This window comes from Pelmatolapia mariae, linkage group LG20 (assembly GCF_036321145.2).
Source record: "Pelmatolapia mariae isolate MD_Pm_ZW linkage group LG20, Pm_UMD_F_2, whole genome shotgun sequence".
Lineage (NCBI taxonomy): Eukaryota > Metazoa > Chordata > Actinopteri > Cichliformes > Cichlidae > Pelmatolapia > Pelmatolapia mariae.
This window is the reverse complement of record NC_086244.1, coordinates 22381645-22396797: the sequence shown is the minus strand read 5'-3', so window position 1 is coordinate 22396797 and position 15153 is coordinate 22381645. Positions and strand designations below refer to the sequence as shown.

Below are 15153 nucleotides of genomic sequence, written 5' to 3'. Positions count from 1 at the left end.
TTTCAGTTCTTCAATACAGGCTTTGTGTTAGCGTGATGTCTATGCAGATGCTTGCAAAGATCAAGTGCTATGTGAGCAGAAGCTGATAATTCCTACTGTCCTGGACACAGCTGTAGCTTTATCACATTTCTGTCCTTTCGTGCAATAAAAAGTTATAGACCGCTCCACCGTTTTCCTCCTCCATTCATATGAAGAGAAGTCAGCTAATTGCAGCAAGTACCCAGGAAGAAAAAAAAGGCACCTTTGATCTTTTTTTCTTCTTAATATCCATCCATTGTGCAGAGCATTGAAGAACCTTTGTAATGAAAGTAACAACATGACAAAAACATGGTGGTAACACTTTGTAAAGTGTTAGACCCAGTCTCACTGAGAACTGTCTGAAACAGAGCAATTACAGCAGTTTGAAGCATGAGCTTCTGGCTCACAGGGATCACTTGCACATAGACGTTATTGTTTGAAACTTTGCCCCTGTTAAATATATATGTGACAGAAAATAAGGCAAAACACAATAACTCTGTTTTTTTCAAAGAGTTTATTCTTAGTCCTGTAGGACTTAAATTATGTCACTTTGAATTTTTGGCTTCTTGGGACAAATTCTCCTGCCGACACACGTGATGGATCCAGGACGCTGTATTTTGACAAATCATGTAAAGGAAACATCAAAAATGATTTCCTCTAATTGTTGTGACAATTACTTACCATCTCTGCCACATGCAGCGTGCATTATCGGTCACAGCTTCTTAATCTGCCAATCATGAATACCAGAAATGGGGATCTCCTGTACAGAGTTGAAAAGAAGCAAAGGCCATCAACATACAGAGCTACAATACAGAATCAGGCTTTGGAGCACAAAGCCAGACAGAGTTATTCATGACACGAGCCAGGATAGAAAGTAGGCCACCCCAAACAACAAGAGACATCCAGGTAGTTGAGGGGAGACTGCAAATCCCCTGGATTCATTATTGAAGGCATTCTCTAACGGGGCAGAGAGCATCCTAATTGTCACTTGCTGAATCAAGTTCTTATCACTGTGTGCATTTATAGTACTCATCCATACACAATTAAATTGCCTTTGCAGTAAGTATATCCCTGGTGGGTATAATTATGAGAATTACGCTCAACAGCTTTTTGTCTAAATAGTAGAAACATCGTCTGTTGTGACTGAATGTTGGCATTTGGCTTGTCAGTGAGATGTAAAATTCAAAAGCAACCGTTTGATTCCTGATGAGCACGTTAATAAATCATTATGGTGGTTATAAATAGTAAGTTGCCAAGCAGTTGTGAAAATGCCTTCATGTATTTATTTATGTTAAAGCAACAGAAGCTAATTATGAATGTTCTGCGACAAGCAAAGCATTTGAGTGGCGGGTACGAATTTGGGTCAAGCTTACAGAGATGCACAATGGAAAAACCCTGTCTCTGCGGTTAGAGATGGTTAGAAAAAGGATTTGTTTTGGTGTGCTTATGTGCCTGTGTGTGTGTGTGTGCGTGCACGTGTATTAGAAAGCATGAAAGCCCACATACCTACACATGCTTTGTGTGTGCGTATGAGCGCACAAAGTGCCTATTACAGCTTATTGTGAGCCTGCTCCCGAATCAGCTCTCCTGCATGGTCAATAAATCAGTTGTGATAGGGTCAGCATTGCAGACTCTTTGGTATCAGAATCTCATTAAAAGCTTATTCCAGGCATCTTTAGTTGCTTGCACCAAACTCTGTAGTGTTGCTATGGATACCAGACAGGTTACCATCTACCAAACATGGAAGCGCAGCAGCACAGGCTGAAGATTCTCTGGCGATTATGTTTTATGCCACGTGCGCTGCCCCACAACGCTTTGACTCGTGGCCCCAAAAAAATCTAGTCATGAGCCCTGCAAATTTGCAGCTCTTGAAACGACATTCCCCCAGCCCAGAGTGACAGGGAACAGAGTGCACTGAGAGTATTGTGATATTCATACAGTTATTAATGCATGGTGTACCAGCCAGATCGCTGCCTCTGATGCTGCTTCACAGAGAAACAGGAGGGTATGGAGGCAATTGAGTGCATTGGCGTGTTGATGATATCAGGCATCTGAATGATTTTTGGAGATTAGAAGATAAAGGCATGACTAGCATGGAAATGAGTGAAAGAAATTACCGTTTCCGAATATTTACCAAGAAAGATTGTATGCAAATGGTGACATTTCCTCCTCTCACTGATTCACTGAGCATTTTACTTCTCCACAGACACGCTGTGGTGGATAATGTGTTTACAATCGTACCCTCTCCTAGTGCACATTACCAGTGACTGACTGAATGGCAGTATGTAAGTGACATCTGATGCTTTCAAGTGCAGTAGATTAGAGAGGAGGCTATGGTGATCGGCTCTTCAAACAATAATGTCCCCTCTTGAAGTGATTATTTCTCCTCCAAGACCCTTAAATGAAACAAAGAGCTCTTAAATGTCCTCTGATTTACCGACTTCACCACCTCTTAGAAAAATCACTAGATTCTAATGGAGTCAGTGTTTAAAATTTGCAATCCCTACATGATCTGGGTTATGCAAGCTCACAATTACAGGCTGACAGTGTGAAAGGTGTTATGCAACGACTGAAAAGGAATGTCATGTTGGATGCATTTGAGAGAATGTACCTGTGTTCATGTCACGGGAATGGGAGTCCAATGAATGATCCTAGCACTTACCGCACTGACAGCCTTTCTCAGGCTGCATTCTGCTGTGTGCAGAGCTGCAGAAAGATAAATGTAGACTTTCTGTATGCTGAAAATGTAGTGTTCTTAGTGCATACATGTTCTTTTATTGTACTCTCAGAGGAATATACATTAAAGTGGGCCTGGTAATAGAATTTGCTAGTGGGAGAAGTAGGGCTCGGATTGCTTGAGCGGTGAAATAAAACAACTCGTATAAAAGGAAAAGAAAGGTGACTTCAATATGTCATGGACAGCTTCTCATCTGACAGTGTGGTCCATCAATCTAGAGTGAAAAAAGTCAACAGGCTGGCAGGAAGGAGGGCAAGTAAGGATATTTGTTGGTGATTCTTCTGCTGTTGTCATTAATACGCTTGAACCGTCTTTGACTTGAGTGAGTAGCTGCAGGTCAGGCTTTAATAAATGCTTCTAGATCATGTACTAAACGCATGAGCGCTCTTTTGCTCATAGCAACACATAGCAAATGCCGGGATCACCTACTTATCTCTTAATAATAGTAGGTTATCAAAACAAGAATTGTATAATTGAATAATCAATTAAATTATGTGGGAAGTCAGTATTAAAAAATATGTTCCTATAAAACTATAAAAGTGTTTAATGACTAACATCATGGCTCCTTCTGCAGAAAGGTTAACCACATTGCAAGACTCAGAAAATGGCAACAAACAATGTAATGTATCTTCTGGATGCTGAGATTTTGTTATTGGGCAGTGGCTATTATTAGGTTTTGCCTCATCACTTCGCTCAGCAGTGTGACTGCTCTTTAATTGGCAACAGACGTTTAGCCATCATCGCTGTCTTGTTTCTAATTTTTCTTTATAAGTGTTTAAATGCTACTCCTAACATATTTATCTGCCTCATAGAGCAGCCAAATCAAAGCTGATACCACACACAAAGGAGCTACCCATTTTCATTATGTCTGCTGCTATTCTAGTCTTTATTAAAATCACTCTTCACCTGTCTCTGCTTACTTACAGCTGTACATTCAGACAACCACCCTGACCATCTCTATGAACCTCAGTGCCTCAGTAGCACTGGGCATGCTCTACATGCCCAAGGTGTACATCATTATCTTCCACCCTGAGATGAACGTCCAGAAGAGGAAGCGCAGCTTCAAGGCTGTAGTCACAGCTGCCACAATGTCATCACGTCTGTCCCAGAAGCCCAACGAGAGGCCCAATGGAGAGGCAAAGACCGAGCTGTGTGAGAACCCCGCTGCTGACCCCATGAGTAAGTAATCTGGCGTGGCGTTTTTAGCCAACATGCAATAAAATAGAGAAGCTTGCACAGTTTTTAACATTTGTAAGCAGGGTCCAGACTGTTAATAAACAGTTTACTGCACTCTATAATGTAATCATGAATATGTACACAAACTTTTTAAGTGTTAATGTCCAGGACTTACTGTGTGGACATCCTGCAAAACTCAGACTTTCTGAGATTAAAATTCTTAATTCATGACTAAAGTCATGTGATATTCTCTGAGGCTAAACTTGTAAAACTTTAAAACATTACATGAGAAAAAATATATATATAAAAAAACCAGCCCTCACTTTCACTAGGTTGAACCAACTGGATCACACCCCAGAGGCCAGCACAGAGGGAATGCCAAAAGTGCAGAGTAGTAAGAGACACGCAGCAGTAACTCTTTCACAAAAACGACCTCCCCATCAGATCAGTGTGTGGTGTTCTCCTGGCAGTGTCTCTTCAAAGCATAGATGCTTCCAATCATGTAGCAATTCTGTCCTGACCTAAGTGTTTCCTGATTGCAGAGTATAATTTGATAAGGTCTACCACTGCAGGCACAATGCATGGCAACCAGTAATTGGAATTTCTTTTTTCTTGCTCATATATGACTTTAATCTGGAAAAAAATAAGATTTTATCTTTGAATATAAAACCCTTGCCTAAGCTCTGTTTTGTACTTTTGTAAGCTACAATAATGCTAATATAGTTTTTCTATACAGGCTGAATGTGGACGTAGAGTATTACCAAAGGAGTGCTAGAAACACACATTTGAATTTTTATTTTCACACTTTTAAAGACCAATACATTGTAAAAAAAAAATGCTTGTACTTTAGTACAATACTTTAGTTAGACATAAGCTTAACCTATGAACGATCCAATCTACAAACACATCCATTTGTGTCCACAGTGAGCCTTTAATATTAAAAATAGTCCCTTTATAGCCATGAGAAATGATACAGACCATAAAGATGGTCCAGGAGCTGAGATCTACATCTGTATAATAGATGTAAATTTTCCCAAGACACATAAATGAGATCTTTTTAGTCTTTTTTCGATCTTTTTTCCTTTCTTGTACTAGAAAGCCCATTCCACTAGTTTAATAGGATGGTGACTTGGTTAAAATGATGTATAATGTCCCTTAAAAAGGACCCAGTTATCTTGTATCCTGATTAATAGTTCGACCTTTAGGCCAGCTGCATGGCAGGGAACATGAGAGATGGGGGCACTTGCTCTCTGAAGAGATTTCAAGGAGCAGGGCTTTGTCGACGGGAATGGAAGGAGATTATCTGTCCCTGTTGCTGTGTGTTACTCATACCACCCTTCATCTAAAACAGTAAGCGTGATCCTGTTAGCAGAGAGAAAGCTGGGTATTAGTACGTGAGTGGGGAGGCCTACATATTTCCGTAGTTAGGTGATATGGTGTTTGTTGTGGGTGAGAAACATCAACATGAGAAAGAGTTTTTTAAGCCCTTTAAAGAAGAAAGACTGCAAAGGCAGAATTTTAGGCCAGCGTTGCCATGGAAGCTTTTTGCTCATCTCTAGTTGTCAGGACGAAGACAGTGAAGATTGACAGCTCATGCAAATCACACATCACAGCTTCCAAAGACCTCTTCTCCCACAACACTTCTAATCACACAGAGTGATCATGGCACCCACAGGTGCACCAGCCCCACAACCCCTCTCTGGATTATGCCTCTGAGATCACAGATTTTCCTGGGAATTTCTCCAAACAGCCAACAGTTGTCACACTCATCTGTCATGAGCAGAATGAGCGTGTGGATCTGTGACTGAGTGTGCTCCTCAATGTGTGTATCATTGTGTGAGTCGAAAGTGTGAGTTATGCGCATAAGTCAGAGTGCTGATGCAAGCGTATCAGGGGATGGGGAGCACATCTTTGCCTGTCACACATGTGGCTCTTTGAGTAAATAGGGGTGAAACCTTGGCATCTGTTGCAGCAGCACATCAAAAGTCCCCAAGCAGGGCATGCGGTCTCTGTAAGACCCTCCCAAAAGTGCCCCCTATCTTCTGCTCTGTGTGTCTCTCACCTTCTGTCTCTCCTACATGAATATCTTCTCGCCTTTTCTCCCCTCGCTGCATGCACTCTCCTCCTCGTGCCCTTCTTTTTTTAGCAACATTGGAACTGACATTTATTAATGGCGAATTTATGTGCATGACCGCCCTGAAACCTGAACTGCGCCTCGACCATCCCGGGAGAATGTCCGTCAATTCCTGTAACCATCGGAGTGCCAAATTCCTTCTTTTCAGGGGCCCCCTTATGGAATGACTCAAACTGATTTATAGGATTAAGAGCATTAGCAGTTCTGCAGATTTACATTGATATTGATACGGTGTAATATCATCATGATTACACCTCTCGGAGAAGAGGCTTCGCCCTGAGATGTCGGATTGATTCACTGTCCCGTTACATTTTTCCCAACAGGCATGTGCGCGAATGCCTTAATGCTTCTCTGACTGATTTCATTTAATTAACAATGAAATCTGTAGTCGGAAAACACAACTTAACAAATGGAAGAACCAAAAGGAAGAAGAGTTATGGGAGGCTTTAATATTAAAAATTAGGATGATAGAGAGGATTTGTCTGAGCCAATTTCTATTACAACTAACTAGAATCACAGACGTTAGAAGATTCATGCTCTGGATTTTTTTTTTAATACTTCTTTATATGGAAATAAAATGTATATTAGTTCATCAATTTAGCTCTCTTTTCCATTAAGCCAACTTTCTTCTGATTGGCTGCCGCTCACAAACAGAAAGTTTGAATAGCAGGCGAATGTGGCTTTTATCATATCTCATAGAAGACATTATTATTTGAAACTCTGGCCATATCTAATATGAGAATTCAGCATTTTAACTGTATATATGTGACAGCAATTAAGGAAAAGCATAATACTTTAGGTCCCTTTAAAAGAAAATGAGCTTTGAGGATATGGCAGCCACAGATGGATGACTTGCTCACATAACTAATGTTACTGTCACACTACAATGCAACCAAAATTACTGCAGTGAACTTGCGATTTTGTTTTCTTTAAACTGGTTGCTTCAAAGATGGGAACCAGGTCTGCAACCATTTGGAGTCAGCTGTAGTCTTCAAAACAACTTTGGTGCATCAAGATAAAACACAATCGATCAGCTTTCAGCTTTCAGTTTGCAAATGAATGTGGTCATGTTGGTAATTACATGCAATCTGTTTTATGGAAAAAACTGTGATAAATCATTCAATTCTGTTGCCATCTGTATAGACAGAAATTCACATTAACTACTTACTTCAGGTCCAGACATAACCTAACAGACCTGCGATTTAACTGCAAAATGATACAGGTGCTATGGGGATATAGCTAGAATACAACCAGTTGAGTCTTTACTGCAGAGGGACACATCGCATGCAAGTTGTACAGACTAGCTCAGATTGTTTGTGCTAGCTAGATGTGATGGTCTAATAGGTCTACATTTATAAATTAGACGGCAGTAGTTTGCAACACTTCACCACTCCGTCTGAGAGTGACAGGAATCAGTCCGAGGCAGGTTGACAGGTTGCTTTCACCCCGAGGCGGCCTGTGCAGTCGAAAACGGTCACAAAGAGGCTGACGCCGTTGCACGCTCAATCTCTGGGGTACCAGCTGCACCGGGCAACCACCAGTTTTTCCTAGTCACATGGAGGTTGCTGTCCTATTTTTACTCTAGTGTGACTGAACCAAAAACAATGTCATCAAGAAGTAGAAAGGCAGCTTGGATTTGAAAGCTCCAGGGTCAGTTGCTTGTACACAGCAGAAACTGAAATACAAGCTTTTAAAAGAGTTACATAATTTTTCTTCATCTATAAAATTGCATACATTTGTACTGATCTGTTTTTAATTCAGCTTTTTGGTTTAGTTTTAGCTTACTGCAGTTGCTTTGTGTGTGTGTGTGTGTGTGTGTGTGTGTGTGTGTGTGTGTGTGTGTGTGTGCGTGTGTGTGTGTGTGGGAGTACGGGGGTGGAAGTAAAACTTTTATTTTTTAATCAGATTTGAACAGTTATTCTACACATGCAGTTTTTTTCTGTTCCAGTGACCAGTGAAATTAAAGTTAATTTACATAATCCTTCAAACTGCCCACTTAAATGAGGCGTTTCAGGATGACTGCAGCATGGCGAGACTTGCTTCTGGAAGGGCTTTGTTAGAGTTAGGTGCCTAAACCCTGAGCTGACCGCTCCCCATAAATATGATACATAGAAATTGGGAAGTGATTAGTTATTATCCCCGGCGGAACCTTCCCAGGGATGCTGGGGTCGCGGAGGGGTTAGGCAACAGGCGGTGATGGAGGGCAGCGGCTGTGGCGCTGATATTTAAGAGAGAGAGGGAGCGAGGGGGAATTTGCAGCTTAAATAGACTATCAAATTGGGAGGGTGTGACTGGTACTGTATGAGCTATGTGTTGGATATTTAAAGATGTTACATGTGAATGATGCAACGCAGCTTGAGCTGCCTCCATTTATGTTAACCCCTTAGATCAGGTCATGATTAATGCACACAATGTATGCGCTACTCTGGTGCAGATCATAGACAGAGAAGTCGGATTCTTAAAAAATGCATGCGGTTCAAAATGTTTTAGTATCAAACCTGAAAACGCACACAAAAACATCTTACTTAAAAAATAAATAAATAAATAAAAATCTTCCTGACTATGTTTACCAGCAAGATTCTGTTGTACATTTACTAATGTTTTATTCATCATACTTCCCGGCCAAGACTACAAAATGCAGCTGTAAAGAAATGGTGCGACTTTAATTGCATAGCCCATGGGAGATGGTCGCCATAGCAACATTAAAGTAGTAGAATAGCAATGTCTGTGATTAAGAAAATGCACAAACAGGACAACAAGCCTGCAGATACACATATCCTCCTACTTGTCATTGCTCTACGGACTACATTCACATTACCCTAGCCCATTCTTCACAGTATGACACCCTGCTTAAATGTCACTGTAAGCCAAAGACTAACCATAACTCCAGATTTTATTCCTACCATAAAACAGACAAGCCAGGATGACCTCAGTTTGCAAAAAAAAAAAAAAAATGCTTTCACTTTGAAGGTCTGAAGCTCAAAGTGGTTCTCGATATACAGCAGGACACACAAACAGAAACTGCACGCAGGCACGCAGCCACATTCTGATACGTTTCCATGGCAATCCAGACTGGGATCGCGTTGCATGCCCCAGCATTTGTTCGGTGCCCACTTGTGTGGTGTTTGTGTTTTTTATCACTAGTTAACATCTGAAAATAGAATCTAAGGCTTTACATGGGGGCATTGTGAGTTGAAATGATACACGAGGCCTGGAATTTGTTTCTACTGATTGCACACAGCTGGCGATAAGAATGCACAGCACAGCAGGAAGGAGGATGACGATGTGTATTTACCTTTGAAAAGATGCTTTCTTTTCCATTCTTCTGTTTGTGTTTTAGCTGTGCTTAAAGTAAATCTTTATCTTTTTTTTCTCTCTTCATATTTCACTCTGATTTCAGGTCAAGCAACAAAGAAAACATATGTGAGTTACAACAACCTCAGGATCTGATCTGCTTGGAAATGAATACTGTATGTCCTTTATCTGTGATTGAAAAGAGAGCTGTAGAGAAGCAGAGAAAGACAGACAGAGGCATCCCAGCACCACCTGCAGTACCTATGCACTCCAGGACTATGGATTGCATCCAACTTTCATCCAGACATGATGCATGAGTCCTGACAGAGACTAGCACGGCTTTAGGCCTGTGTGTCTGGGTCAAGCCTCCAGAACCAAACTGGGTTCTGGAGGTTTTTGGGTTTTTTTTTTTAAACTTGTGTCATGGCCCCACCCCCACCCCTTCTCTCGCTGACGGAGATCAACATGCCTGCTAAACAGGGGGCCACCGTGAATAAGGACAAATGCAGAAAAGGACACTGGATCTGCTTTCAAGATATTTTCTTTTAAAATGTCATTAAAGCCATATTCTCTTGGGGTTCCCATTATTGGATTTCTGTTTGTATTGTTTCTAAGTGATTTCTTTTTCTTCTGTGCCTCTTATTTCTTGAAATTGATTTAATAACCTTAAACAGCAAGCTCTGCCACATACAGTAATTTATTTTAATTAAATCAAATCAGTTCCAGATGATTCTTATGTTAGAGTGATGGGCATTGTAAGTATATATTTTTTTTTGTAAATATCTGAGAGTATTTTCATGTTTGGAGTAAAACAATAGATATCCAGTCTTTGTTCTGTTGGATTTGAATGGTTATGAAAAGCACCACAAAGTGTTCACTTTGCATGTGCCAATGTATGTTTGTTCTATTTGATGTAAACTTGAAGAAAAAAAAGGGGAAAAAAATAAAAAATAAAAATAAATTCTGAAAATGATAATAAGCTTCAGCATCCTTCTGCTGCTCGTTTTCTTTACCAGAAGTGAACTTCACTGAGTGACAGAATATGGCTTTAATCTGTTGTTGAACTGACCTTCCCTGTATCTGCAAAAGCATGTTTGTTTTATTTAGTTTCACACTGGGTATATTATGCCTAATTATGGTGTGGGAAACATTAATATCAGAGCAATCTTGCAAGTATGTTGTGATGTCTGTCAAATTATGGACGTGTAATAAAATCATTTTGTTATCTTTTATACAATGAAACCAGACAGCATATCATAGTTATTTCTGTGCGTGCGGAAATGTGTGAGTTTGCATGAGAGACTAGGAGAGACTAAAGTCCAAAAGTGGCGTACAAGTGCAATCAGGCGTCGTGTTGTTTATACTGTAGGCTTGCGTAGCTGATGGAAATGTTTGGTGCTCGTACACCGAGGAGCCGGGACCTCTGCGAGAGAAAACGATGTCCACTTGCTGACTTCCTTACTCGCCCGTTTGCTCCTCTTCCCGCACCAACACCCCTCCCGAGTCTCACCGCCAATCCCCTACATGAATAATGTAACATGTCAGATCAATTTGTCCTGCTGATGACCAAGTCTTTACGAGCTAACCGCTCTTTATTCCCGTGCCTGCCTACAAGCATAATGTTACTATTTTCAATATTGATTATTGCATCAAAACATGAATAGGCCACGCATGAGAGACTTCTGCTTCTTCACCCTCTAGGCTGTTACGTGGGCAAATGATATATGACCAAGAAATGCCGATTCCTCTTGTCTGTGCGTGTGTGTGTGTGTTTGTGCGAGAGGGGGAATGATACACACAGGTTTTCAGTTGTTTCTCTTTCCATTTGTCTGGCTTCTCGCTCCACTCCTGTGGGACCAGATGGTCTTTACTTCTCATACGCACAGTCTGTCATTTTCTGTTGCACACAGCCAAGAAAAATCCCACTTATACCCAATTAAGACTAGCCTCTCCCCCACCAAATTAATTGCCTGCGTCAGTGCCTATGTGCAAGCAATCAGTAGGGGCTGTACAGAGTTTAGATTTGCGGCTCAGCAAAAAAAAAGAACCGAAACAATAAATAACTCAAGCAATATCTTTTTGGATCGTGATGCAAAGAAAAGAAAAACTTTAAAATGCAGAAAATGTGTAAAAAAACAAAGCAGGTCCTGGAATCTCTTTTATAAACCTGCCTGAAATAGTATGGGATATGAACTACTCCATCACGAGGCTCTCGGGGCTCCTATGTAAGGACCCACCTGCTTAGTATGCACCTGTTCTGTAGGCAGCACATTCCAGGGAGACTCAAATGGGAGAAAGAAACATCAAAGGAAGGAAACTAATCATGGTGGACTAAGAGCAAGGCACATTCCACCAGGAGGGCTTAAATGTTTGAAACTTTTAAGGGATGCCAGTCACAGATTATAAGACATGGAGTATTTGATGCAGAACAATAGGTTTTATGGGCTTTTTAAAAATGTACACCAGCTTGAAAAGAGTTTTGGCTCTTAAGAGCTGTCTAGTTACAAAAATTGTCAAAACTGTCTTCTCTGTCTACAAATTACAAGCCTGCGCGACCCAATTTGGATGACAAGGTGACGCTGCTGCGCTGTGAAATGTGCGTTTCGGCGCGCACGTCATGTGACTTGTAAAAGTCCCGGCACCGAAGGCTCAGGCTTTCTTCTATCTGAGTTTTCATGTCAGTTTGGTCCAGCTCCGCCTTTGAGGAAAGCCTTCTTTATCTTGTCAGAACTCCTGATGCGCTCTTTCACAGACAATTTACTGATGCTGGGTCTAGATTAGCTCTGTTTCATGGCTCCTGGGCTCTGGGCTCTCCTATCTCTCCATAAATGTCCAATTATCCAACTCTAGCCAGAGTGAAACCTTATCTGCTTCCCGTCAGTGACCAACTGAAGCCTGATATAACACGGGGCGGATAAAGACACTCTTCACTCCACTTATTTCTTCCCCGCTGCATCTTGTACTGGAAACCTCCTTCTGATGCTTTTTGTTTACCAGCATCTTTTCCTTCCACTGCATTCCTTCTGTTCTCCAGAAACCAGGCCAGTTACCATTACCAGTACACAGTGACTTCAAGATTTCATAATTACAGTAAGCTAGCCACTGGCTAGGCATGAGTCATAACATCCACCATCTTCTCATTGACTCTAATTATCATGTGAAGAAAGATCACTTGTAAATTTTGTTGCTCCACCAGTGAAATGCTGTTCATTCATTCGCTCCTTTGTTTGTTTCTCTTGAAGTGATACATGAAAATATACAATGCCTTTCACTCCAAGTGAATAATTAGTCTGGGGTGCCATTCCTTATCTGTCGGTCCACAGAGCAACACCTTGGCCATGCCTTGGCTGCACATCGTGTGTATGCATGTGTGTGTTTGTCACAGTGTTATTGCATTTTTAATCAGCGGAAGAGACTAGGCATCATTCTCATCACATTAGTGTCTCCTGGTATTTATTTCTCTCTCTCTCTCTCGCTCTCTCTCTCTCTCTCAGTGCCTTCACCCCTTGGGGGGGGGGGGGGGGGGGGGGTCGGTGGGTGGAGAGAATACATTTGAAATTTGCTCGTTTGACAGTCGTTACAGATATGGATTCTGACAGTACACAATTAGCTCAGTCACCTCCTTTATCTTCACTCATCTTCGGCTGAGGGATTTAGTATATGTCGGTTCTAATGTAATGATGGTTATACGTCTCTCACCGCCTCTCTCTCCGTCTTCCTTTCCCATCTCTTCAATAGCTAAACTTCTAATTCTAGTTAATGATTATTCGAAAATTACATATCTGACTTCATGGATTTAATTGACTGCTGTGTTATTAGCATGGCTGAGTGAGACGAATGCTCTTCAGAATTTGCAGCTGAGTAGGTGCACTAATCTGCCACTTTCCCCCAATTTCCCCTGTCACAAAAATGCATTCATGGAGAAAAGACGTACGCGAGCTGGCATAGATCTTATGAATATGTTGCATATTTGTTTCCCGCCTTGGCTGCGTGGAAGATGTAGCACACTCTCAGGAGCTTGTACTTGTATAGAATAAAGTAGTACATTTCTACCACTGAATCACAGTTCAGGTTCAGGACACAAACAAAAGCCAACAGCATTTAAAACAAGGCAGATCATCTGTGGCTTAAACGGGAGCTGACAGAGATAAGTGCTGGCTGAGTGTGAAATTTAACTAGAGAGCTAAGCCCTTGATTTCAGGGAGCATGGCATAAACAATGCATTTCCACATCCCACACAGATCACTGTTATTTCAAAGAAAAGTAAACGCCTAAAGAGAATCAAAATACCAAGATGGAAATGAATAGTTGGGGAAGAGTGATAGAAAATCCACATCAAACAAAAATGAAATGAAAGTGAAAACCAAAAAGGTGCCCCTTTTTGTTTGGGAGTAGATTAGTAAAATCAGCTGTCTGGCTGTTATACTTTCATTTTTATACACTTTCTGCTGATCCTGTCTCGGGCGCATAAATACTTCACACGAATCCAACTTTAAAAGCTTATACCCACATGTTTTGCTTTGGGCATTGTGCAGGACGTGTACAGTGCAATGATTATAAATCAATTCAAAGTGTGAATTATACTCTTACCTCACGCACTACATCACTGAGGATCGTGTGTCTCATTTTTCAGTTGGCGGTGGAGTGTGGAGAACTCTCCATTTGATTAAACTCTACCCAAAGGCTGCATCAATTATGTATCTTCACAATGAAGTTAATGGACTGCAATAGCAGTTGAAGATGACTTGACTAAATTTCCACATGACATGACCAGAAAAATATCACTTCGGCAATCTAACCCTCCTGAACAGCTTGCCTTGAATGATAAAAGATCAGGTCTGCTTCTGGCTTATTAAATAAAATCACATTTTCTTTAGTTAATTTTTCTGTTTCTCTGGGTAAAACATTCTGCCCTCTGACAGATCTGTCTCATCATGGGAGATCCAACACGCCATACACGTGTAAGCATATGTTCACTTAGCCTCTCTGCTACTCAGGAGACAGTGCATATTCCTTATTGTAACTGTGTGGGGGTATGTGTGTGCACTGCATGTCTCAGCTCAGCTTGCAATCCATTTACCTTGTGATCCAGTTTCTAGAATTCTGGTCTCTGGGGTTTCGATCCCATGAGTGGACCCTCACAGCGAACAGAAGGGGCCCGCCAAGCTCCGACCACACTGTCACTGACCCATCTGGCCATCAAGCCAGCAGGGAGTAAGACCAAAGCTGTGCACAAACATCCTGTGCTTACATGAGCCTTGCAGACTGCACAATGCCTGTAAAAGGTAGAAATGGTGTACAGCAGCAACCACACACTGAGAAACCCTCATGTTTTATTTTGATGTGCTGTGTGTTGTCCAGACCATGTATAATGACACAGGGCAGAGAGTTTCCAGCTAAATGCATACCACAAAGAGCAAGATGCCGCACGGTGCATAAACTGACAGTGATCCTGCTGCTGTGTTGTGTATAATTTAGAGCCGAAACAACATGTTGATTCAGCTGTGATCTTTTCAAGTGAAGCGGAGGTTGGCTCAACATGACATTACAGAGCAAAGGGTTATTTAACCTGACCTCAATGCTGTTGTTTCTCCTTTACTTTGGAATGCAACGCCGCATAAATGATTCAAATGACCTCTCACACGACAAGTGTCTGCCGCGCGCCCTCAGCTGCCGCAGTAAGCCTCAGCTTAAAAGGCTGCGCTCACCATTAACGCTGGTGCAAGGAGAATTCTGTCATGTTTCATCCCCGAGTCGATTGTGAAACTCTCCCAAGTTCTTAGCTTTGTCATGC

The 15153-nt window shown here is 41.4% G+C and overlaps 1 protein-coding gene across 1 annotated transcript in view; it reads left to right on the top strand.

Annotated features, from left to right (window-relative positions):
- The window catches only part of LOC134618535 (metabotropic glutamate receptor 7-like), a 72246-nt gene extending 61689 nt beyond the window's left edge, over positions 1-10557 (top strand). The window contains exons 9-10 of the mRNA XM_063463977.1: positions 3682-3934; positions 9466-10557. Coding sequence (XP_063320047.1) covers positions 3682-3934; positions 9466-9515 — 303 coding nt within the window. The 3' untranslated portion in view covers positions 9516-10557. The remainder of the gene's footprint in view (positions 1-3681; positions 3935-9465) is intronic.
- The last annotated feature ends 4596 nt before the right edge of the window (positions 10558-15153 follow it).